The 27,444-nt window shown below is 37.0% G+C and overlaps 1 protein-coding gene across 6 annotated transcripts in view; it reads left to right on the top strand.

Annotated features, from left to right (window-relative positions):
- LOC6046631 (P protein) overlaps positions 1-27,444 on the top strand; it is a 156,905-nt gene that overhangs the window by 18,715 nt on the left and 110,746 nt on the right. For 2 of the 6 annotated variants that reach the window (XM_038257041.1, XM_038257042.1), the window contains exon 2: positions 5,223-5,926. In XM_038257041.1, the coding sequence (XP_038112969.1) occupies positions 5,917-5,926 (10 nt within the window). In that variant the 5' untranslated portion in view covers positions 5,223-5,916. Of the gene's footprint in view, positions 1-5,222; positions 5,927-8,719; positions 9,497-10,193; positions 10,273-27,444 lie in introns of those variants that run through there. The other 4 variants (XM_038257038.1, XM_038257039.1, XM_038257046.1 and 1 more) reach the window with 4 other exon arrangements.

Here is a 27,444-nt window from a genome sequence, read left to right as displayed (position 1 = left end):
CGTGTTTACGTTCACTGACCGTCGCCAAGCAACGACGGTCAAGATAGGCGTTGTGTGTCAGCGATCCAATATCGTTTTGGGAAATGATCGCTGACAGAAAGTTCTATCGAATATCGAGCAGTCCCATTCAGTGATAGATCCCTTTTCAAGCATTGATCAAGATATTATCGTTCAAGAAAGTCACTACCTTGAAATCCGTTTCCCTTCTTTGCTCCATTTTAAATCCAATACTCAAATCTAACTAACTTCTTATTGTCTTTGCATTCGATTGTCAAGACGCTAAAAATGCAACATATGGAGCTAAACTTTCTGTACAGTCGCTTTCGAGAAATTAAAAGTGCAACATGGAGAAGCTTTCCATGACAGCTGTGAAAGTTTCATTCCATGTTACCGGCTCACATCTCTCTTTTTAATTTCTCGATAAAGTTACCATGACAGTTGCGAATGTTTCAATCTATGTTACCGGCTCACATCTCTATTCTCAATTTCTCATTTTCTCATTTTACTTTCAATTTTTTTTTATACTTTTGCTACACTACTATCCTTACTATCCACCTGGCAGACCCTAGGAATTTATCCTTCACCTTCACTTTCCCTTTTTTTTACTGTCCATACATGCTCATTCAGATCATCTAATATTTTTAATAATCTGTACTTTGACTCATCGCTCACTTTCTTTAAGAATATTGCTCTGATTTGTAGCAGTAGTTTTTTTTATTTTCCAACCATTTTGTAATCTGATGTAGTTACGGGAAGTTATTTTTTTGTGTACCTCCTTTATAATTCTTCTAATTAAAATCAAATCAACTTGTTCGCTCTACAGTATTACTTTGGCGTTCTCTATTGCGAGATTTTTACTCAAAACTAGGTGTCCGAAGGCTTGAAACAGTGAGTCAATCCATATCTCTTTATACACCTAAGCTCCCATCTACCCCGGGATTTGAACTGACGACTTTTGGATTGTGGGTCCAACTGCCCCCTAGTGACTCTACCGAGGCAGTTTTTTTTTAGGGAGACGATTCCTACAATTGAACTGAGCTAACGACCTAACCTCTGGGTAACCTCGAAGTCTAGTCAGGCAAAATTTATCCAGCTCGGCGTTCTTTACACATGGTCTTTCGGATCCTGGAGCTATTTGATTGTTGTGCTCTTCTTGGTCCTTTTTGACTCAAGGAGGAGTGACTTTTAATTCTCATACTCTTTTCCCAATTTCGGGCTCGAATCTTCAGCAATCAGTCACTTACTCTACCTTTATAAATTTCTGGTTCGTAACCTTAGGTGATGACTCTCAGTCCCTCTGGAATGATTAAGTCCTGGCTCGTAGCCTTAGAATCTGACCCTTAGTCTATCTGATTCATTAACAACTGGCTTGCCGACTCGGATTCAAACTCATGGTCTTCCCGTTCCATCGACAACTGGCTCAAAGTCTTGGGATCCGATACATGGTCTTCCCATTCCATCAACAACTGGCTCGTAGCCTTAGGATCCGATTCGTGGTCTTCCTGTTTCATCATCAACTGGCTCTTAGCCTTGGGATCCAACTCGTGGTCTTCCCGTTTCATCATCAACTGGCTCTTAGCCTTAAGATTCAACTCGTGGTCTTCCCGCCTTTTCTAGCTGGCTCGAAACCTCGGGTCACATTCTTGGTTTCCCGTCTCTTTCAACTGGCTCGAAGCCTCGGGTCACATTCTTGGTTTTCCCGTCTCTTTCAACTGGCTCGAAGCCTCGGGTCACATTCTTGGTTTTCCCGTTTCTTTCAACTGGCTCGAAGCCTCGGGTCACATTCCTGGTTTTCCCGTCTCTTTCAACTGGCTCGAAGCCTCGGGTCAGACTCTAGGCCTTCCCGTCATTTTCAACTGGCTCGAAGCCTCGAAGTCTACTCTTCCGGGTTTCGACTTCCGGTCTGTTTAAATTGTATTTGGCTTTAACCACTCTAATTTAGATCCTGTATGTACTACAAACCCGATGGTTCGACACCAATGGTCTCAAACGAATGGGGTCTCATTTAATTTGACTTCGTCAAACCAACGGGGTACAAACGACAATGTGAACCTCCAGGTTTAGTGTATCTGTCTATGAACAAAACAACACAATTTAAAACATTGAAAATTTACCGTTTTCATTATTTTAGGCGTCTGTCTATTTATGTTCATTGGATTATTTACTCGTACCATTTTAATATTTCAAATTATCATTTTTTCCAACTCCGAAAGCTGTATTTTTTAAAACAAAGATGAAGTGAATATCGTCTTGACCCTCAATCATTTCCACCAATTCTAATATAAACACGATTCAACTTTAGATCAAAAAACTTTTACGCATATTATCTCTCCACACTGGGTACAGTATAATTTCCTGCCACTTCTTGGTTATATTCGCTTGGATCTTAACGAGTTCTTAATCAGGTGAGCTCTCCACCCGAGTGCCCATAACAAACGTCAGTATAAGTTGTCCATTAACTGGTTGTCACTGAGTTTCTTGCTTGTTTGTTAAGCGGCTCACTAGTAACCAAAGAAAATCCTGACGGCCCGTAATTATCCATCCTAGTGAGAATTCTCACAGCGGACCCAAACGAATATACCATTTGTTTACCTTTTTCCTTCTTCCGCTTCGGGAAGATAGTTCAGCTGGCGAACTAATTGAAACATTCTTACCAATCTTTCGCCAATCCTCGTCGCCATTTGTGGTACCGTATTATCACGGAACAGATTATCATGGCCACACCGGCCTGCAGGGAACATCCGCTCTCGGTTCACACACTCACACTCCCTGACACACAACTTCCCACTCTGACATCTATCAGTCAACTGACAGATCTTCATGTGTCAGGAACCATCTATCCAAGGTTGGCATAACAAGGTGTGCATAACTAAAGGTCAGCACCACACGTGGAAATGTAATTTTGAATATAAGTTATGGTTGTTTTGAGTGTTTTTCACAGTCTAGAACCATTCAATTGTTTAAAAATTGTCAAAATAGTGTTTAGAGAGGATTTTACGAGTCAGTCATACGACATGAATTGAGTGAGTGTAGCTCATTTTTTCACGTCTCTCATTCTCCAGCAGCCGACCGGCACGAGTCAGGCAGCAGTGGTTGAACGGACACAGTAGGCTTACAGTCACATGCTAGCAGTAAACTGACATTTTAGTTTGCTTCATGTATACGCTGGGTTGGAAACATTTTGCAGGCCTGGCACGTGCGACAAGTTAGCACGACAGCAACGATTTGTTCGGTGAACTTTTTTGTAGTTCTGTACCAAGAGAGACTACTAGGCGAGCCAATAAAAACTTACCAAAAAATATGTTCTAAAATTATTAAAAACCATTAAAATGTTGGTTATACTAATACAGTCCAGACTCAATTGTACGAAGGCCTTGGGAAAATTTCCCTTCAAAAAATTGAACTTATTTTTGATTGCCGAGTCCAAGTAAAACCTCTAGAATTAAAAAAAAAATCCAGAATTGTTCTTTTAGAAATTCCTTACTAAATATATTTATCCATTTCCAAAGGCTTTCTAAAACTTGTGAAACTATTTGGACATTTGAATTAACAAATCTAGAGTTTTTTTAAAGTCCTATAAAATATTGTGTTTCACATGTTATAGAACCTTTTCAATAAAAAAAAAACAACACCCACAAGTTCAGAACACTTTTATGATAATTTGTCAATAGAATGCCAAAAGTAGCTTTTCTGTCGAACTTACTATATTTAGAACCTTCATTTGGACATAATCTTGCTATTTCACTAGTAAAAGTAGTACTTTTTGAACAAAAAACTTCATTCCAAGACTATTTTGTCCAGAGCAGCAAAACACTGCCTCCAAATGGCCTGTTTCATAATTGTGGGATGTTATTGTGTCACCCACAATTGTGGAACACCTGAATTTAACTGATATTTTCACAAAATGTTATCAAGCCATGTATAAAACATCACTAAGCTTGAGTTTTATTGGTTTCAGTGAGTGAAGTCATTATTTGGTAATAAATATGTACTCCTGGAGAGATCCAAAGTTTGTTTACATTCGTAAGAAAAAAGTGTTCCGAATTTGTGGATTTCAAGGGTCAAAGTAATTCTTCAAAATCTTCATATAAAAGTTAAAAATTTGCTGATGTACGATACAGCATTCGAAAGATCGCAAGAAAAGCTTTCAAATGAAGGTAAAAGCGAATCATTAAGTTCAATTATCGATTTGCTATGATTTTTTGAACATTGGCCGATCTGGAAACCGTTCCGAATATGTGGGATGACTATACGATTTTTTACTCAGCAACAGTTGGTAGCCTTAGGCATGGCCTGATTTTTTTCAAGATATATTTGCATCAATTTATCTGAAATGGCTAAATATGTTTGTTTTTAGAGTTACCTGTACATCTAATTTATCTCTAAATCTTGAATCAGAATTGCAACGTTCAATAATATTATTATGGATAGTTTGCTCAGATGCTTTCTCTAAATTTGGTCGTAGAAGGTGTAGATTGCAAGAGTAACTCTTGGTGTCTTCGACAAAGTTGGTTGGATTGACAAACCTAACATATTTTTTAGGAGACAACAAAAAGCGAAAAATATTATTGAAAATTTAGTTTTTTTTTTAAGTAACCTTAGTCATCTAGTTGGCACCCTAATTTACAATAATACCAAAAGTTGACCCTTTACCATTTGCAACATTACTTCTGAAGACACCAATGCACCCAAATTTTACTATTTATTCGGAAAATCAATTTTCGAAGTCGCAAATCCATATCTTGCAAAAGAATTTTCTGATACTTTAGCTTAGTAGTATGCTATTGGGATTATGTTTTGTGTTTTAGTTAATTGATTGTATCTCACCTTAGGCTTTCAAATTTGTTATTTAATCTCAATTTTTTTCAAAACTAAATGTCATTTTGTATCTAGGTCTACAATGTCTACATAATAATTCTAACAAAATATTTGAAGCTCTATCATGGCTTCATTCCAAACCCACTTCGCTGCCGTCATCATCGTCTTAGCTTACGAACCGAATATTTACGATTATCATCTTAACCCGTCATCGTTCTAAAGCCGATGCACCAATATAAACTAACCCGTTTGCTCTCATCGCCGAAATCATCCCAAAATTTCCATCTCATTACCCTACCCAATTGCGCACACACACACAAACACGTTTGTGGTACGTGCCACACACAATTAAAAACATTAACGAGCGTTAATATTTTGCCTTCGTTTTTTGATTTATATTTCAGATTTCAGAAATAGCCGACGAGCAGGACCGCGACCCGAATCTACTGTCGTACAGAGATCATCATCACTCGTCACTGCTTCGGCTGCTGCTGGACACACGGTGATCGTCATCTTCAGCCAAGATCGTCACATCGTCTGGGGTTCGATCCTGCTGACTTAGTTCGCGCTCGTTTCGGCATCGGTTTGGACACGGCGACGAATTCCACCCCGGGAGTCCTTTTAGCTCGTGAATAGTCGTGTCACGGAATCGCAGGTGGTTTCATTCGAGGGAGAAGTCACGAGGTCGTTTGTTTGTGAAGTGCATGTGTTAAAGTGTTGCTAATTAAGTTTGAAAAAAAAAATCAAAGAAGAGCTTAAAAATCAAGTGTATGGGCGGGGCTCCTTGGCGGTGGTATTCCTGGCCTTGAATTATTAAAAATATAGAAGAAAAAAAAATGTAAAGTGAAGAATAAGAAAAGTTCGAAAGAAGCAATCGGTTGTTGGGTTCCGGAAGGTGCCTCGTGTGTGCGCCAAGCGCCGTAAAAGCCAAAGTTCATGTGAGTGTTAGTGTGACAAAGGGTTGTTGTTGATACAGTTCCCGTGAGAGAAAGAGTGAGAGAGCACATGGTTCCACTAATTGGATTACCAAGTTGTACAGCAGCGGTGTGTGATCGATTGTGAACTTGCTCTAAACTCTAATCCCGCGCGCATACAATCATGTTAAAAAGTAAGTGGTTTGATGGAGAAACAGAGGGTGAATGTTGCCAATGAGGACTTAAATAGTAAAATAAATTTAGTTAATTTTTTGCCTTCTTAATATAACTTAGATAACTAAAGTAGATTCTAATAAGTATACTTATAGAAAAACTGCTTTGAATCACCTACACACCTAGGCTTTCTTTCTGGTATTAGTAAGATCATCCAACATTTTCAAACAATTTCATCACATTACGTTTTGACATAATCTTGCCAAACATAACAAAAAAATATGTTGATAAGCGCTCAACGCGCGAAGCGAAACTGACCTTGCCTAATAGAACCTAAACACATTTTGGTATTTTCGTACCGTCTGCAGAAGGTACATTAAATTTAAAGTTGATGTCATTAATGGAACTTAAAATTGTTGTTCAAATATTCAACATTTATTTAGCAACATCAACATTTATTTAGCATTGTATTTTGATTAAAAAAACCTGTAACGTAAACTGGGGCGACTTTGATAGCCCGGGTTGACTTTGATAGATTTTTGAAATGCTCATCAAATTAATATCTCAACATTTAAAAAAAAAAATGAGTGTGTAAGCATTAAAGAATAAATTATTGTCGAACATATATGCAAAAATGGAACATTGGATGTATCAAAATTACTGGACAGATCAAATTTCTATCAATGTCACCCTGGGCTATCAAAGTCACCCCAGTTTATTGTAAGTTAACTAGCCCACTTATTTTCTTTGATAATGGTTGTTGATTGCAAAGTACTATTTACTTTTTATTTAATTTAAATAATTTTCAAAATTTTCCACATTAAACATCAAATATATTGCACTGAAAATGTATAACATTTTAGTATAGTAATATTTTGCACAAGTTGATTTAAATGTAAATTAATTCGTTAATTTATTTGCACATTCATGAAACTGATTGAATTTTATCAAATGGTTTTGCAAATTCTATGTTGAAAGTGTGCAAATTGAATAAATTAAGCCTTTGTATCATATGTGTTTTTATTCTGAATTCTAAAGAAATGAATTATTGCATTTTTTTGCGAGATTTTAAACTATGACATTTGGAGTTTTTTTTTTGAAAAGGTCCAATAAACCAAATTTTCAGTTTTTGCTTTTTGTGCGTTTTTTAATACCCCTGATTGAGGCGGTTTCAAAAACACCAAAAAAGCGAAAACTGGAAATTTGATTTAATGGACCTTTTCAAAATAACTCCAGATGTGTTTATTTTTCTTTTGTATGCAACTTTGTCAATTGTACACTTTAAGTCTGAACGAACCATTTTGTATCATAAGGCCAAAAAAGAAATTTCAAATGATTGAATAATGAAACAAAAAGTATCACCGGATGCTTTAAACATCTTTACAGTTATGATTTATTCCAAATTTAGCAAAATATCAATGATGTTAAGAAAATATTTATTTTTCTTAAGCTTTTATGTTTTGTACCGTTCTGTGGTCCCAAAATTTTAAATTTGTATAAAGATCAAAAACTCATCAACTGATTGAAAATGCGTTCAGCATTGTATAGTTTACCGGTTATTTTTTTAATGAAAATTTAAATTCGAGTCTAAAATTATTTTTTTGCCCTCTGATTTTTTAAGAAAAACAGAAGGGTTGGGGGACAAAAACTTGATTAAATATTAAAAATTGCTCAAATTTTTAGTTTTCTTCAATTTAAAAATTCTCAAAGATAAATAAAACTCCTAAATTTTTTTTTTGCTTTGATGGCACCTGACATACAGCATTGTTAAATTAGAATATTGTGAAAAATGAGTTTTAGTTAGTGTTATCTAATTGGTTTTCATTTTTAAACGAGTGATATCGCGGTAACTTGTGATTCGATTCTCTACACAAAAAGAACTCAGTTTTGCAAAATATAAGCATGAGCGGGATTTTTTTTCAGCTTATTGCAAATATTTTTTACAGTGCTGCTTTTTCTTCATGTAGTATTTTTAAATACCAAAATTTTTAACATGTTTCGGAACATTTTAATTTGAAATGAACATAACTAGAAAACGGTGCACTTTATCAATAGAGTTAAATTGTATGACCAGCCTGCAAAATTGTTTGGAGCTCTGCATGGAAAAAATAGCAAACCTTAAATCATTTCAAGAAAGGACAACGAAAAGTCAATTTGCGAAAATGTACAAATTTTAAATTTGATTAATTGGAAAAATTAAAGAAAAAAAATTTGTTTGGCAATGTTAATAAAAAAAAGTTTTTATTTTCAAAGAAAATCAAAAGTTAAAAAAAGTGTTTAAAAATTGATCTTGAATGAATTATGATGTTTATTAAGGATTTCTAAGAAATTTCGATGATATAATCACATCATTTGATCTTGAATGAAATATGATGTTTATTAAGGATTTCTAAGAAATTTCGATGATATAATCACATCATTTGTGCAAATTAGGACAGCATTGAATGCAAAAATGTTTAGATTTTTATTTATAATGAATCCGAAGAAAAAATTGTTTTGCTTTTCCAAATTTCAATTCTTTCTTGCCCTGGTGTAAAGTTCATTAAAACAAATAATCCTTCAAAATTATATAAACCATTGATTTTGATTACAATTTTATCAAGTGGCGTGTCCCTACAATATAATTTTGACAAACTTCGCAAGCTAGTTAGATTTAATTGCTAATTATTGATACTAGTATAAATGCACCCGAAACACAACAGCAACTGTGAAAAATCTATAGTTCTAAGGTATCTTTTAAAAAGGAAAAAAAAGTCCAATCATTCTTAATTGATTCACTCAAACACCGTTTCATTTTTCTATATATCCCACAGAGTGCACTTTCCCTCCGCAGTAGAGTGGCTGGCTAGTGTGTGTGTGGTGGAAAACGCACCACGGAATCCGCACAATCGAAAACCTCAATTGGAAAAGTCAACGCAAAATTCGGAACCCATCGTAACGTCGAGCAGCGCCAAGAAAAGTGGTAGCATCGCAATTGGACTAGTATTGGTTGAATTGAATAAAAAAACTGCGAATTACTAAAAGAGAGAGAAAGCAGCAAAATTGTACCCAAAAAAAATTCAAACACCCTTTTCTGGTTTCCTTCCTTACGACCTAAATTTTGGTTTTTAAATTTGTGGCCTCGTAGCGTTTTCTGAGCAGCAGTATTTAGTGTTAAATTTTTGTTTGTATTGTTGCTAATCAAATATTCACATCATCACAATTGAAAAAAAATCGCACATTCTATTGAGATCAAGTGACGTCACCGGGCTCACCTTATCTTGTATGAGTGACCCAAGTTCGCACAACGCGTCCGACACAATAGAAGATTTTCCCTCTCACTCAAACCAACCGAACCACCAACCATCACCATCACACACCACCGAAAAGCAATCATCTGACGAGCTTAACACAATAGAAAGCAACCAACATCAACACAGGACGGCGACGCCGGTTGGCCGCGAAAACCCGACGACGAGGGCGGACCCGACGGAGGAGCATTCGCCGAAAATGCCGAAGCACCTGCGGCCACCGACGTCGTCCAATGCGTACGGCCGGATCGGCATGGTACCGGAATCGGACGACTCCCTGCACAGTCAGGAGCAGGACCCGTGAGTGTTTGATTTGAACTTTGATTTTTTTTGTCGTGTTTTTTGTTTGTATCGGTGTAAGAACTAACTCAGTAATATTTTGTGGATTTTCTTTGTGTTGTGACAAGCTTCCCATGCGCCAGTGCCAACGCACACCGTGGGTTTGGTTTTCTAGCTTCGGTACGTGCCTGAACCCATTTGTGTATTGGTATCTTGGTACATCGTACCAGCGCACCACGACACTCTCGGCTCGCCCCATCGGTTTTGTGTCTGGCACTCACCCATGGCATGAACCCACCGTGCCGTGGTATGTGTCGTGGTATTGAACCCGTTTTGTACCGCCAGCGCATACCACGGCACGTACCTCGGCTCGTGCCGAGTGAAGCACCTTGTTTCATACACCGGGTTCATGCCATGGGTGAGTGCCAGACACAAAACCGACGCGGCGAACCGAGAGTGTCGTGGTGCGCTGGTACAATGAACCAAAATACCCTCGGCTCGTGTGAGTCGGGTACGGGTGTAAACCGAACAAAGCAGGCGCAAAGCAAACCCGAGGGACAAGTGAACCGCGTGTACCGCACGGTGCAGGGAAGCTTGTGTTGTGATGTGATAATCTTTCAAAATTTTCTAATATTTTTTTTCTAAATTTATCAGCTGTGCATATTAAAAAAAATGTCAGTGTCCTCTTCTCTGTGTTGATCATAAAAGTGTCGGTGTTGATGTCGATAAGCTAATGTGTTGGGCTTGGTACTTCTATGTTATTCTCAACTGGGCACCATCACCATCACTACTATCACGTAAGCTGCTAGTTGAACACATCATCAGTTCATAAACCTGTGCATTGATAATTGTATGTTTAAGCTTACGAAAAATATGCCCACTATAAACTTGCAGTCGGATTATTTTAGATCATTGATTAAAATAAACAAAATTCTGACATTATATTTAAAATAAGAACTTCGGATTTAAAAATATGTATTGAAATAACATAACCTCAGAATTGAGCCCTGATATTAGTTATAGATTACTTTTTTAAAACAACATATCCATCATAGATTTCCTATACTAATATGACCATTTGAAAATTTAATCTATAATTCAACAAATAAAAATAAACATTAAGCAATTTTAGTAGAATGCGGTATCAATCTTTCTAAAATGAGCTTATTTGTGTTTTAAAATGTATTTCACTAATTTTTTTTTTAAATTCTATTCCATTGTTCCTCTTCGTGGACAATTGCCCATTAAGGTGGATTTTCATGGATTTTTCGATGACCGACATCGAAAGCGGCTTTCGATGCTCGTGGTCGAATTTTGTTGCAAACTTCATTTTTTCAAAGAGATAATGTTCAAAGATATTTTATATTGATGTAAAATGACTGTACAAGTAATAAAACATACCACTCATTGCCGGAAAGTCGCGAAAATACGATTTTACGACTTTTCATTTTCGATGCACGAGCATTTTAAACCGACCGACATCGAAAGCATACTCACGACCATGCTTTGCTAAAATGTCAGTGCATCGAAACACGATGCTTGTCCGCGCCGCTTTGTTGCCATCGCTGCACCCCGGACACAAACCAGAATAACGCTTGGTAACTAGCGGGAACATGTCGGAAATGAAACTGAACGAAACGAAAAAATCTGACTGATCTGTCAAAACAGCTGATTTTGTTGCCATCGCAATTTCAACAAAAAATCAAAACAATGTTGGAAAATGTTTAAAGCTGGATGACGAGGAAGGAAAAATACGGTGTTGGCCAGATACAAGGTGGATCGAAGAAGGTTTCGATCTACAATTGGCCAGAACAACGACTTCGAGAAGAAGCGGCGATCCGCTGACCGTGAAGGCCAGTTTCAGAGCGGGCAAGACCGTACACTTGTGTATCGTTGGAGTTGGAAACCCTCACTGCGGCGGCTTTGCGATGAGACCACGTCAGGCTGGACCCGTTTCTGGCGCACAACGTGCTGCAGGTGCTCAATGAAATGTCCACGAGTGGCAAGACGGGAGATCTAGCAGATGAGTTCCGGCACAACGCCCCACAAAAACAGGTTATTGGTGTTCCAAAGGAAAATGGCAGCGGCAACGGCCACGCCGAAGGAGTTGGTGGGTTCCTGGTTAAATGGCGCTGCAGAAGCGGAAGAGTCACGGTGGAAAGATTGAAAAATTTATGAGAAAACCCAAAACAGTTGGCCTGTCGAAAATAAAAGTGTTGATCAGTTTTAAAACGTCTCGCCTCCACATAATGATATAATTTTGATTTGAAATGTATTGGAAAGTTGCAAAGACGATTTGAATTTGAGAGAGAGAGGAGGGGGCCCCCTCAAGGTGTCCAAGTAGTTTATGGAGTGTCCCCTTGTATTTCGGAATTTCTAGATGTTTTTCAATATTCTTATTTGAAATTATAAAATTCCCTAAATTTCTTAAACCTAATTGATTTATTTTCTAAAAAAATCTTGAAATTTTTGAATTTTAATTTCACGATTTTTTTTGAGTTTCTTGAATTTCTTAATTTCATAAATTTCTTGAATTTCTCGAATTTCTTGAGTTTCTAGTTTTTCTAAAATTTCTTGAATTACTTGAGTTTCTTAAACTTCTTGAACTTACTGAATTTCTTAAATTTCAAGAATTTCTTAAATTTCTCGAATTTCTTGACATTCTTTAATTTCTTGAATTTCTTTAATTTTTTGAAGTTTTTGAATTTCTTGAATTTCATGAATTTTAGAGCTTCTTAAATTTCAAGAATGACTTGATTTTTTTAGTTTCATTAATTCCCTAAATTTGAAAAATAAAATTCTCAGATTTCTTGAATTTCTTGAATTTTTAGAGCTTCCTTAATTTCTAGAATGACTTAATTTTTTTTTATTTTCATGAATGTCCTAAATTTGAAAATTAAATTTCTTAAATTTCTTAAATTTCTTAAATTTCTTAAATTTCTTAAATTTCTTAAATTTCTTAAATTTCTTAAATTTCTTAAATTTCTTAAATTTCTTAAATTTCTTAAATTTCTTAAATTTCTTAAATTTCTTAAATTTCTTAAATTTCTTAAATTTCTTAAATTTCTTAAATTTCTTAAATTTCTTAAATTTCTTAAATTTCTTAAATTTCTTAAATTTCTTAAATTTCTTAAATTTCTTAAATTTCTTAAATTTCTTAAATTTCTTAAAATTCTTAAATTTCTTAAATTTCTTAAATTTCTTTAATTTCTTGAATTTCTGAACTTGACTGAACTTGACTGAACTTTGACATCCATATTGTCCTGTAAAAACTTGTTCAGAAATAATCCCGTAATTTGCCATATTCCGGGTTTCATTTCTTTAATTTCTTGAATTTCTGAACTTGACTGAACTTGACTGAACTTTGACATCCATATTGTCCTGTCAAAACTTGTTCAGAAATAATCCCGTAATTTGCCATATTCCGGGTTTCACCGGAGTGCCGGGAACCGGTCCCAAAGTAGCCAGATCGGCCCAAAAGTGGTTTTGGAGATCATACATGAGCTCGATTTTGAAAAAGATGAACTTTGACACCAATATTGCCATGATAGAAATAGTTTTATTTCTGACCGTCCCTTAACCTGTTCCCCCGGGGTAGGGAACCTGTCCACTCAATCCGGAACATCCCCGTTGGTTCAAAATCCATGGTCAGTACTGTCTGTGGCTAAAACAAAGATCGTAACATGAAAAATTGTGTTTTTTCCATGATTTCTGTTAACAAAATTGTGCGGGACCCAAAAATGACAATTTTTGTCTCTGTTTGACCCACCGTTTGACGGCCACCGAAACATTTCCGGGTTCTGTGGGTCATTTTTGCAAAATAGACATTCTAACGAGTCCAACTAACATAGAAGTATGCAAATTTGTTTTCACTGAATTATTGTCATTTTCGTGATTCCAGTTTCACCCGTTGGACGCTAGTCTACTCATACGACCATTTGAAAAAGATTTATTGAGCAACATCAGCTTATTTTAAAAGTTGTGCTGGAATTCCGACCGCCACGCAAATGCTGCTTTGTTTACGTTTGAATATGTCATTTTCCATCCTTCGTTAACTTGCATGCAAGTGTTCCTTATTCCGGAAAGTCGATTTTGGGTTTGTGTCCAAGCTAAATGAAGTAACGCAAGCCATGAGCATCGAGTTGGTTCGATGCTCGTGCTCTCGATGTCGTTGCATAATCCATGAAAATCCAGCCTTAGGGTGCCCAGAAAAAATGACCCCCTGCTGCACAAACGAAAAACGTTTTTTTGGATTATTTTGAGTGAAATTGGTTGAGATTAAGCCATTGATACTCGTGCCTACACAGCTAAAAAAGTAGTAATCCAGCTGCGTGTAAAAGGCCTGGGTGTAAAATAAATATTGCATTATTTTATGCAATTTTATGTGATTTTACACCCTGAAACATGTAGCCCATCAGTATGGGAAACCTACTTGACCGAAAAGTCAAGCTCATATATGCGTTTATCCTTACAGTTTATCGGTCTGATGGCCGAATGGGCTAAGGCGCCAGTCCTTACTGTTGGTGCTGGGTTTGAATCCCATCGATTGCATTTTTTTTTGTTTTTTTTTGTGTTTGCAAAAATTGTACATGCAGTGTGTAATATTAAGTGTTTATTTTGACGAAGGTGATGTGCATGCTTTGGTATTCGATTTTACCATCGGATTTTTTGCTGTGTAAAGTAGGTGAAAAAAAAAATCCACACAAAAATGACTTTTTTAAATCGCTTTTAACTTTTCAGGATAGAGTTTTACAGCTTTAGTATGTTCTACAAAGTTGCAGAACATTACATTTCCAATAAGAATCTCACTTTTGGGAATATTATTGTTATTATTATTATTGTTATTTGTTAACTAAGCAACTTTATCAAATTGAAGTAGATCACCTAAAAAGTTTTTTTTCTGTGAAAGAGCAATGAAACGATCAAGATTGATAAATACTTGCAATGATAATGTCAATCTCAATGTCCATTTACGATTTATATTATATTATTGTATTATATTAATGGATTGACAAGTTATGCAATTAAACTAGAATTTCTCAACATGCAACAATGTATTCCACATCGCTTTCAACATCCGCGAGCGAAATGTGACAAATTACTGTGCCTGCCTAATTGAATGAACCTTTTTCGTTACAAAAACGTACCTCCAAAAAGGTTAAGTCCCACTTGACCTGGGCCCCTTTAGTCGCCAACATCGAAAACAAAACCCCCAGCAGCAGCAGCAGCTCGGTTGTTGAGCACAATCAATCAACGTGAACCGTTTTTCAGAAATGCAATTTGTCTAATTCTCGTCGAGGAAGCTGCATGCGCGTTTTGACAATTATCGTCAGCTTAATTTGCTGGTTAGAGACGTTTACTGGATGAACCTAGAAAGATGAGTTAAGTTGAATAAATACATTTTGAAAGAATGATAAAATATTTCAACAATATTGACTTTTTCTGCGATACATCACCCAGTGTGATCACTTTCTAAAGTGACAACTTGAGCTTCCACTTTGTAACACACGACCGATGGTGCCCAATTAATCTTGTTCGTAATCAGTCACTTGCCGACCGAAAACATCTCGTCGTCGTCATCATTTCGTAACACGTATCACATTGACGCCAGAACGCAGATAACGACGCATAAGCAAGCATAATCTTCGTAGAAAATTTCCTGATGTGACAGATGATGTTGAGTGATTGAGGGTGAGGGTGGTGCTGAATGATTTTGAAATCCGTCTTCCTAAAGAATAGAATCGTTTTAGCCACCCTAGTCCACTTCCCCAGGAAGCTGTTAAAAGGTCTCCAGCACACACAACACGTCCTATTAGCCAGGAAATTAGAACCGTCAAAATACGTTTGCAACCTTGTTCGGGACCGTCAGCCAGCCACGAGAAGCTCGATTTCATTACGTGAGTTACGTGGAAAACTTGTTACGCAAAAAGTGGCAGACGCTTTTGTTTTGCTCCGGCACAAACAAGGACTTGGATTTCTTTGTAATTCCAGCGAAAAAGTAGGATCTTGTTAGCTCTCGACGGAAATGATTTCGGCGAAGAAAATCGCAGACTCTCCAGTGTTATGCGATACAAATGGCTACTGATTGAATTACACTACTCGACAAAACAAAACTTGTGTCAAGGGATTGACGATATCTCATCGGTTCCTCAGAGAAAAGGCATCCCCGAATCCGATGCAATCGACAGAATTTGATTTTATGTCCACGCGGACTGACGAGAAGCTGGTAAATTTTTTAACATAAAAAAATCGAACAATTTAAAAAAAACTTGCGTCTCCTCCCAACTATATGAGCCATCTACAAAAATATGGAGGCGCCTGGTGCATAGCCATTTCCTTTAAGCACAACGGAAACAACCAATACAAATGTATAAAAAGTTGTCAAGTTCGGGGGTCCACAGCTAGCATTTTTTGTACGATTATAAAAATAAATATTAAAAGTTTAAAATTAAAATATTTGAAAAACATTTTTTTAAAATATATTTGTTTACTAAAATTTTATGTTTCTCAAAGGTCTATGGGTACTTCGGGATGTCCATGGTCATCCAAGGACTCCCTGGAGTTAAGATCTATGAGTCTAACGCCGTAACAAGCAAGAGGTCGTCGGATTTTGACCCCGGATCATGTGCGTATAGCATCAGTGGATATGGTAAACTACTATATGAATGTAATGGGATGTCCATGGTCATCCAAGGACTCCCTGGAGTTAAGATCTATGAGTCTACCGCCGTAACAAGCAAGAGGTCGTCGGATTTTGACCCCGGATCATGTGAGTATAGCATCAGTGGATATGGTAAACTACTATATGAATGTAATGGGATGTCCATGGTCATCCAAGGACTCCCTGGAGTTAAGATCTATGAGTCTACCGCCGTAACAAGCAAGAGGTCGTCGGATTTTGACCACGGATTATGTGCGTATAGCATCAGTGGATATGGTAAACTACTATATGAATGTAATGGGATGTCCATGGTCATCCAAGGACTCCCTGGAGTTAAGATCTATGAGTCTACCGCCGTAACAAGCAAGAGGTCGTCGGATTTTGACCCCGGATCATGTGCGTATAGCATCAGTGGATATGGTAGACTACTATATGAATGTAATGGGATGTACATGGTCATCCAAGGACTCCCTGAGTTAAGATCTACAATCGATGTGAAGTTATCGAAATATTTAAGTTTGAACGATGAACAAAAGTCCTTGCTTACCACTTTAGCCAAACGGCGACCTCTTTTTTGTTACGGCGGTAGACTCGTAGATCTTAACTCCAGGGAGCCCAACACATTTATATAGTAGTCTACCACATCCACTGATGCTATACGCACATGATCCGGGGTCAAAATCCGACGACCTCTTGCTTGTTACGGCGGTAGACTCATAGATCTTAACTCCAGGGAGTCCTTGGATGACCATGGACATCCCATTACATTCATATAGTAGTCTACCATATCCACTGATGCTATACGCACATGATCCGGGGTCAAAATCCGACGACCTCTTGCTTGTTACGGCGGTAGACTCGTAGATCTTAACTCCAGGAGTCCTTGGATGACCATGGACATCCCATTACATTCATATATTAGTCTACCATATCCACTGATGCTATACGCACATAATCCGTGGTCAAAATCCGACGACCTCTTGCTTGTTACGGCGGTAGACTCGTAGATCTTAACTCCAGGGAGTCCTTGGATGACCATGTACATCTCATTACATTCATATAGTAGTCTACCATATCCACTGATGCTATACGCACATGATCCGGGGTCAAAATCCGACGACCTCTTGCTTGTTACGGCGGTAGACTCATAGATCTTAACTTCAGGAGTCCTTGGATGACCATGGACATCCCATTACATTCATATAGTAGTTTACCATATCCACTGATGCTATACTCACATGATCCGGGGTCAAAATCCGACGACCTCTTGCTTGTTACGGCGGTAGACTCATAGATCTTAACTCCAGGGAGTCCTTGGATGACCATGGACATCCCATTACATTCATATAGTAGTTTACCATATCCACTGATGCTATACTCACATGATCCGGGGTCAAAATCCGACGACCTCTTGCTTGTTACGGCGGTAGACTCATAGATCTTAACTCCAGGGAGTCCTTGGATGACCATGGACATCCCATTACATTCATATAGTAGTTTACCATATCCACTGATGCTATACTCACATGATCCGGGGTCAAAATCCGACGACCTCTTGCTTGTTACGGCGGTAGACTCGTAGATCTTAACTCCAGGGAGTCCTTGGATGACCATGTACATCCCATTACATTCATATAGTAGTCTACCATATCCACTGATGCTATACGCACATGATCCGGGGTCAAAATCCGACGACCTCTTGCTTGTTACGGCGGTAGACTCGTAGATCTTAACTCCAGGGAGTCCTTGGATGACCATGTACATCCCATTACATTCATATAGTAGTCTACCATATCCACTGATGCTATACGCACATGATCCGGGGTCAAAATCCGACGACCTCTTGCTTGTTACGGCGGTAGACTCATAGATCTTAACTCCAGGGAGTCCTTGGATGACCATGGACATCTTATTACATTCATATAGTAGTCTACCATATCCACTGATGCTATACGCACATGATCCGGGGTCAAAATCCGACGACCTCTTGCTTGTTACGGCGGTAGACTCGTAGATCTTAACTCCAGGGAGTCCTTGGATGACCGTGTACATCTTATTACATTCATATAGTAGTCTACCATATCCACTGATGCTATACGCACATGATCCGGGGTCAAAATCCGACGACCTCTTGCTTGTTACGGCGGTAGACTCGTAGATCTTAACTCCAGGGAGTCCTTGGATGACCATGGACATCCCAACACATTCATATAGTAGTCTACCATATGCACTGATGCTATACGCACAAGATCCGGGGTCAAAATCCGACGACCTCTTGCTTGTTACGGCGGTAGACTCATAGATCTTAACTCTAGGGAGTCCTTGGATTACCATGGACATCCCGAAGTACCCATAGACCTTTGAGAAACATAAAATTTTAGTAAACAAATATATTTAAAAAAATGTTTTTCAAATATTTTAATTTTAAACTTTTAATATTTATTTTTATAATCGTACAAAAATGCTAGCTGTGGACCCCGAACTTGACAACTTTTTATACATTTGTATTGGTTGTTTCCGTTGTGCTTAAAGGAAATGGCTATGCACCAGGCGCCTCCATATTTTTGTAGATGGCTCATATAGTTGGGAGGAGACGCAAGTTTTTTTTAAATTGTTCGATTTTTTTATGTTGAAAAATTTACCAGCTTCTCGTCAGTCCGCGTGGACATAAAATCAAATTCTGTCGATTGCATCGGATTCGGGGATGCCTTTTCTCTGAGGAACCGATGAGATATCGTCAATCCCTTGACACAAGTTTTGTTTTGTCGAGTAGTGTTACTGATCTTGATGTCTGCCAACTGAATGTGAATTTAAATCGAATAAATAAATTTTATTAATTTGTTAACTCCAAATTGCAAATGTTTTTTTACATGCAGTCCTATGATCTGGCTCCTTAAAAAAATAGTATATGTCAAGCCCACATCTTGTTTGACTTCAGGAATCAAAATTCTGTCAATCGATTGTTGGGTAAAAAGATTTTTTTGCTATTATTACTATATGATATTTATCAATATTCCAAGAATAAAATAATATAATAGTGGGGAATTCAGTTTGAAAATTGTGCACATTAATATTCTAAGCTCCATTTGCATGTTTAAACATATCAGAACCCTCCTTTGAAAACATCAACAACCAGCCCTAAAACAAACCTCTTCAATTGCGTCATCCCGTTACACAAGTCCACGTGTTCCACGTGGCAACCGTTCTCCTCCTTCTCCTGTAGCTTCTTCAGAACCCTCAAATCTCGTCCCAGGACATCCCGTCCCGTGCCGAATAATTATCCTTTTGCGTGATTGGATTTCCCAAAAAGGGGCCCTCGACCAGCCAAAGTCAACGAACCTCTTCAAGTGTCTCTTTCCCAGCAGTCCACAAGGTGATGGCCAAACAGGATCAATATGTCAATCACGTGTCCACGAGGCCACTTGTTCTCGTCCACTTTTTTTTAAAGAAGGAAAAAAATGACCCTCCCCTTCGCAGACGACCCACCATTATTGAATCATGGAATATTTACAAACATCTTCCAACGGCTTGTTCAAAATCAATTTAGCTCGTTTAGTGCTGAAAGGGAGGTCCGCAGCGCGATGTCCTTTTGTGACAACTTGAAGTGACACTCGACGGGGGACTTTCCAGCAGGGGTGCTTTCCTGGGAGGGGTAATTACACTTTTATTGTGAATGGGCGGGTTGCCTCCATTAAATCTTGCAGGGGGGAAAGTTGTGAAAATACAACCGTTAATTATCTGGTCCAGCAGTTTGCTTTCTGAACTCTGGCGCCAACAAAAAAAAGCCTTTTCATAATCATAACTTTGCTAACAACTTTACAGAAAAAACTTTTCCGTCCATTTTACCAAAAATGGGTTTCCCCTTGCCGGAAGTCACATTGTCACCGTGGTCGATTACAAAAACTTGAGATACATATCTCGGGAAGTTCTTGGGGTTGGCCTTCAAAACTTTGTGCCAGGGCGCGTGGCCAGTGACCAACGCCCCATTCTTCACGGAGAGGACAAGAAAGCAAGCATATTTTTTATTGACTTTTCCAATCAACCTTTCCGCTGATAGGATTTCCTTCCTGGAAAGTGAACATCTTCGCCCCACCGACCACCGCTGGGAAACCGGTCTTAGTTTAGCACGAACGATTTTTGGGAAAGGGCCAACCTTACTATTTGAAGAGAAATGGGCAAGGGGGTAAGCAAAATGGGTTTGTGTTTGCATAAGATAATTTTAAAAGTTTTTGACTGGAATGAATGGAAGGGGAGTTTTCTTGGAAGGATTTGAATGGACTTGAAAATTTGGAGGAATCTATTCATAAAAAGAAGTAATAGAAATTAAACAATTCTCTACATTTTCGAGAATCCACTTTTTGATATTTTTTTATTTAATCAAAACTTTGTTAATTTATGCCCTATTTTAAAAGCAGCAATTTTGCATAATTAGTATTTCCATTCAAATCTCTCTACATTTGATTAATCATACAAAATGGGTATGTGAATAATAAATCGAAAATTCAAATTTTAAATTTTCTCTTTTCTATTGATCGCCCTAAATTAAAATTTAAAAATATTTTTGGTAATTTTCTTTTTTTTTAGATATTTTTTAGGACACTAAAAATGGTATCTATTGAACTTCAGTTTAAGATTGCACCCTCCTAAGCTATATGACATTTCACGTTTATAAGAAAAAGATGTATGATTTTTTGAAAATATTCCATGAAATATTGAACATAATAACAAAATCAATTTTTCGCCATGAAAATGATGGTCCCACCTCTCAACCCTACAAAGGTTTGAGTTTGAGTTTGAGGCAAGAGTTATCGTTATGATAATTTGGTTTTACATTTAAAAAAATTAATTACTTTTTCACACAAATTCCTTTATAAATTGTATCGATTTACAAAAAGAAAACCTTAAAACGAAATAAAAAATTTGGTAAGTTCTTTAAATTTGTTCATTTGTTCCATGTAATTATATTACATCCATTGTCAATGTAAAAATATGCATAGAAAATTGCCTTAATTTATTTATTTCTTCCTTTTCAAGTTAGAGGTTTTTCTGACTAAATATTTCGAAAAATGTTCAATTATTATCAACAAAAAATATTTCGTGACGGCCAAACACCCCCGGAAAAAATATTTCCGGATAACTAAAATTTGAAATAATTTTTCATTCAAGACTTTGTTGATTGATTGCTGATTGCTGAGATAAAGCACCTTGAGCCCGATAAATTTGATTTTCAATTTTAAAACTTTTTTATAATTTGCTAGTTTTTTTTTTTTTTTTTTTTTTGAAAAGGACCAATAAACCAAATTTCCAGTTTTTGCTTTTTGGGTGTATTTTAAACCGCCTCGAGTCAGGGGCATTAAAAAATACCCAAAAAAGCAAAAAACTGAATATTTGGTTTTTTTGGCCTTTAAAAAAACTCTAGGAATGCTTTGTAAAGTTTTCAGATTCTTTCATTTTAAATATGGTCATAGTTTAAGGGTCCTAAGAAATATAAAAAGTTTTACTGATTTGAAGTCCTCGAAAATATTTTTTTTCAATTTTTATTTAATTATTTTAAGATTGAATGCATAAAAATGTTGCAAATTTTAGGCAAATAGCTGTTTTTACTTGCAAGATTTTTTTTATTATTTTGAATAGTTTTTTGTTAAGGTATCATTCATAAAGTATGTCACGCTCTGGGGGGGAAGGAGGGGCTGAGAGTGTGATATTGCGTGTTATAAGTATAGGAAAAGCGTAACAAAAGCGTAACTTTAAAATTGGTCAGAATAATCAGGGGGCAAAACAAATATTTTTCCAAAAAATTAAAAACTTCCATGAAAAAAGAAGTCTTCTCAACTGAACACAATCTAAAATGCATTTTCATGCTATAATAATCATAAGCATGTTTGGAGTTGTTTAAAAATGTTTTGATTTTTTATAAAATTTCAATGCACAGGACAAAAAAAATCGCAAAAAAATTTACGTCTATAGTTACTTAGATATTTTGAAAACAAATGATGGCAAAACACTGGACAGGTGTATAATGCATTTTAAAAGACTTTTTCCATTAAAATGTTAAAACCATGGCTCGTAATTTAAATTTTCTCCTTTTTTTTGGTCAGAGTCGAAGGACATAAACTTCAAAAAATATTTGTAACGGCCTTACTGTAAACAACAAAAAAACAGAGCCAATAAACTGTTATTCAATTGTTTGCTTTGTTTTGAAAATGTTTAAAATTCCATCGTTTAAGATCTCTAGAACAATATTTGAAATCCCACTGAAAGAACTATGTTATCATATTATTAAAAAAAATGACAAATTTCAGCTTTCATAAAACATTTTTTTTGTTTATTTTAGCCTTATACTTCTGTAGTATTAATTTAATAATATGAAACTGATATTCTGAATATATTCTTGTTGCTTTGATAAATCAAAGTAAAATTGATATTTTTCAGCATTTTTTTAACGAAATTAATATGAATAGTTTTCTGTGATTTCACAAATATTTTCGCGATATTTTTTAATTTTATTTTTTTTATTTGGATGAAACTTTGTTTATTTATTCCCTTTGTCAAATAAGTACATTTTATCATTAGTTTTCCATTCCCCCTCCATTCCCCTTCATCATAGAATAGAAGCATAGCTATGCCTTCATGGAATTTTGGAGGCTGAGCACACAGGTAAACGATTTTTATTTTATTTTTGATGTTTTTTGGACATCTTCTGAATTTTTGAATACATCGTGTTTTTTTTTTGAAAATATCGAAAAATTGGACTAAATTTTAAATCTTAAATTTTTTAATAAAATTTACCATTTATAAATTATAGCTACGTTTATTTATACATTTTCGATTAATTTTCAAAAACTATTTTTAAAAGGCTGAGGAAATTTCGTACAATTTCCTATCTGCAACTTCAAAAATCAGGTAATTAGATTCTGAAATACAGCCTCAAAAAAAATTCAAATCGACGAAAATGTTTTTTAAATGTCACCTAATTAGCCTATAATTTTCAACTGAACATATCTCGGAAACTTTTTTAATCTTTTCAATAGAAATGTTTCAAAAATTGTATAATTTAATGGTTTATTTTCGACAAAATGATGATGATGATAGTATTTTTCAATAAATATTCTATACTCGTTTCTTCAATGTTTTCCAACACAGGATTTAACTTTTATTTTTTCAAAAAGAAATATGCTCGTCTTTAATTTCTTAAAGTGACATAGCTTATAAAAAGGTTAGCTTATTTCATGACTGAAGATTTGTTTTTTATCATGCACTGACCTTTATTCAATATAACCATTTTGCTGAGGAAAACTTGAACACAATTTAAATTTTCAGAAATTTTATGTTTAGCATAGCATAGCATTGGTGTCTACCCGTAGCTGCTACTTCGTTATTGACCAGGACCCCCAAAAATTGCTCCGTGGACCACAGATGAAAAGTAGGAACCAATCATCACCCCTTCGCAATTTTCAAAGGTCCCTATCATGCTGATCAATACCGACGCCGGCCACGACCAGTGGTAAGACACGGGGAAGTGGATGGGAATGTTAGTTCGATACTTGAGTGATGGGACCGCCAAATCGACTGCGTCTCCGACAAAGTATCACATGAGTTTTGAGGGGTTAGTAAGATGGGTATGAGGTCAGGATTCACTGTGGTAGGTGATGCGACCATAAGCAATTTGTTTATCGGTTGAAATTTTAAAAATCTTAGGCAGCCGGCTGCGGAAAGATAGCTATCTAGGGATTTAAATATAGTATTAATTCGACCGCGATTCTCCAGAAATTCTCCGTCGGCGTGCCTTCCGATCAACGGTGATATAGGAAGGGCTTCATTTATTGAAATGATTATTGAAATGATATAGAAAGGGCTTAATCCAGCAATACGACTTGCTAGTCTAAAAAAAATAGGTACGTTTTTATAGAAAACTATAAATAGAGAACAACACAAAAAAACTCATCGGCCAACGAACGCGAGTGAAAAAAAAAACAATGAAAAAAAAGAAGGTAAAAAAAAACAGAACTGCGCGTCCCGAAAAGCACCACACTACTGATGCCATTATTTAATTATAATGACCAATCACCCCATGCACTCGAACACCGACACAAAAGAGACGGAAAATAACACGAAAAACAGGACTGCGCGTCCACACAGGCACCGCACTACTGATCAATTTTTCAGAAATTTTATGTTTATATAAATACGTTTAAATAAACTCCCCACGGGACTGTATGGGCGTAGCCTTGGAGCACAGTGTGGAAATTTCCGTTATTAGATATTTTTGGTTGTACCGGGCAGCAATCAAATTGTCTAAGAATATTGAATTGACCATTGTGGCACCCCCTACAGCGTGGTGCAGACCCGTAATGCTATGCTATGCTATGCTATAAATACGTTTAAATAAAGTTCAATGGTTTATGAAAGGTCAAAAACTTTGTGACAAAAATCAACAGCACATTCGTCCAAACTCGATGCAAACAAACATAATAATTAGAAAAAGTTTGCTCGCCCTTTCCCAATCGCTCACGTCTTCACACAGCAGCGTGTTTCCTCTTAGGGGACCATCCATAAACCACGTGGACACTTTAGGGGGGGGGGGGTATGACGATTGTCCACGCTCCATACAAAAAAGTTTTTTTTTGTATGGACAATTGTCCACGAAGGGGGGGGGGGTTGAGATTTCCAAAAAAGTGTCCACGTGGTTTGTGGATGGTCCCTAGTCAGAGGCCTTCAAACCCCACCCACGCGCGAACCGTGTATCTTGTATCATTTCCCAGCGAAAATGTCTTCTAAAAGGTTGTCATCCTCGTTAGAAAGCGAGGGGATCCTGGTTGGTTGGAAGGATACATTCTACGAATCAGCTTTCAGACAAGCACACAAACTCACACGCGCGTGTGTCAAAGTTGGAAACAATTTTCGGTTGTTTGTTTCGGATTAATTTTAATCGACTTTTGAGCAAATTGGATTCCACGTCAATTTGGAGGCGACGCCACTTGGCTTTTGCAACATCCGTTGATTGTGAACCTCTCGAAAACTCCCACAAAAACAAAACAATTAAAAATTTATTAACACAGATTAGTTCCATTCATCCAGCAGTAGTACTGTCGTCATTTTTTGCTGACTGTGAATCGTGCTGCACGGGGAGGAGGAGTCCCCCGAGATAGTATCAAATGGAGGAAACCTTCTAATGCATTTGTCAATGCAATGCACTGTGTTGAGTGTGTTTATAAATTACATTAATTGGTCGCGCTTTTTCACACTTTGTTTGAGCTGTTCCGACTTGACTGGAAATTAACGGCCGCCGTGACTTTGAAGATTAGAATCTTTTCCGATGGGATGATTCTAGGAAATTGTTTGAAGTGGTCTTGCGAATAAATTCCTATAGGTGGAAATCAGTTTTCCTGCAAGATTTTATCAAAAGTAAGTCAATTCAGATTTCTGATGTTGTAATTGATTGCTTCTAAAGTCACGTCAAAATAATTATCTTCAACATTGTAGCAAAAATCTATTCGAATATCAATTACCCTCAAAAGGAAGTTAAAATTAAGTGTGATTCTTAAAGGTAGTTTCCACCGTTTGTGCTATTTGCATCGTCAGCAGTGGCAGTACCATTAGTGCTAATAGTCACTTCAATTGCTTTTAATTAATCGCTTCTTGAGGACACGGCTGGCTGGTTGGTCCCTTTGCTGTCGCTGGTGCCCATTCGATCTGATAACTCCGGGAATCGACGGGGCCATCAAAGTGAAGCTAACGAAGGGACTGTTGGACGTGACACGGTGGGTTAAAAATTTGAAGAAATTATAGAAACAAATAAAAAAGATAAAACTCCACTCATAAATTAATCAAATAATTTAAAACAAGTGAAAACTAATAACAAAATGATGAATTATCAAATTTCCACCCACCTTGCCACTTTCCACTGCCTCCCTCCCCATTCTAAACCAGCTGCTTGGAAAGTCTGGTCCAAACTGCTAATATCTGGCGAAAGTTGGCGCGCTCGTAAAGATTCCTATCGGAGAATACGACGGTGGAGCTGTTCTGATGGTCGTTTAAGTTTAAAACTTTGAAGCCAGAGGGAGAGAACTCACCCCGACCTGGCAATTTTACTGCAGTGTGACGTGATTTATGCAGCTTGTTTCAGGTTCAGAACAAAAATTTTCCACCGACCAGGAAAAAGAACGCCCTTTTCCATGAATTTGACCGCGTGCCGACAAGGTCACCCCCCGTCGACCGGTTCGTGATTATTAATCGAGGAAAATTACTGGCTTTTGGTTTTCCACGTCAATGCACGAAAATAGGTGCAGACAATGTTGGTTACGTGCTCTTTTTTTGGTGTTACTTGATGTGTGGCGTGACTAAAGTCGAATCAAAGTCAGAAAATGGAGTGAATTTGTTATGTAATCAATCGATTAATTGGTAGTGAGAGGCAAAAGTTTTCTCATTAGCTTAAACGATTATTGGGTTGTTACGTTGAATTACAATTGAGGGACTGTGTTGGCTTTTCCAAAAATCGAGAAGAGATACGCTTCACAATGATTCAGCACAGTTTGCTGACCTTAATTTTCATAATTACGAACGGCTTTAAAAGTAGTCCTCCATTGAAAGGTATCCCATAAATTATTCATGGCTTCTGGTTTTCCATATCCGACGACATGCTCCAGACTTCTCAGTCTGGAAATACCTTCCAAAAAAGCAACCTCTTTCTTTCTCATCATTCTGGTCTGTCTTTGCTCTTTCCGAAATGACAGAGCCACAGCGCTGACCAAGTTTTCAATCAAAAAGTGAAAGAGAACTTCCCCCTGCTCTCTTTTGGTAGACAGCTCGGTGTGACAAATGACGTGACGTGACGTGAAGTTTAGCCTTATGACGGTTTTAAACTAACCAGCTGATTCCAAATCAAGAGTTAAATATACGTAAAATTCAAAATGCTCTTGAAAAATTATTTTTTTTCTCTCAAACCTTCAATCAAAACCACCAAGAAAACAAAACAAACTTATTCTACGGTGGCAAATGAGTAATTAAAGATTACTCGATAGAAAAAAAATGATGCATAGTTAGGATGCGGTTGGCAAGACTTAATTAATTTCTGGTCACTGGTGGGTGGCTGGTTAAGCAAATCAGTGATTCGTTGCCCGCACCACAGTTGGCCAACGCCACCGTCACACAAAATCTGCTACCGTGCTACCTGCGGCTGGTGCATTGCGGTAGTTCAAGTTCAATAGCCCGAGCAGAGAGGTTTTACGAAAAAAATAATTGGAAAAAATATTAGAACAAAATGCTTGCAGTATCCGTATAGGTTGAAACTTTTTGAAAGTTTAAAACG

The sequence above is a fragment of the Culex quinquefasciatus genome, chromosome 2, assembly GCF_015732765.1.
Source record: "Culex quinquefasciatus strain JHB chromosome 2, VPISU_Cqui_1.0_pri_paternal, whole genome shotgun sequence".
NCBI classification, from domain to species: Eukaryota; Metazoa; Arthropoda; class Insecta; order Diptera; family Culicidae; genus Culex; species Culex quinquefasciatus.
This window is presented reverse-complemented; position numbering and strand designations above follow the sequence as displayed.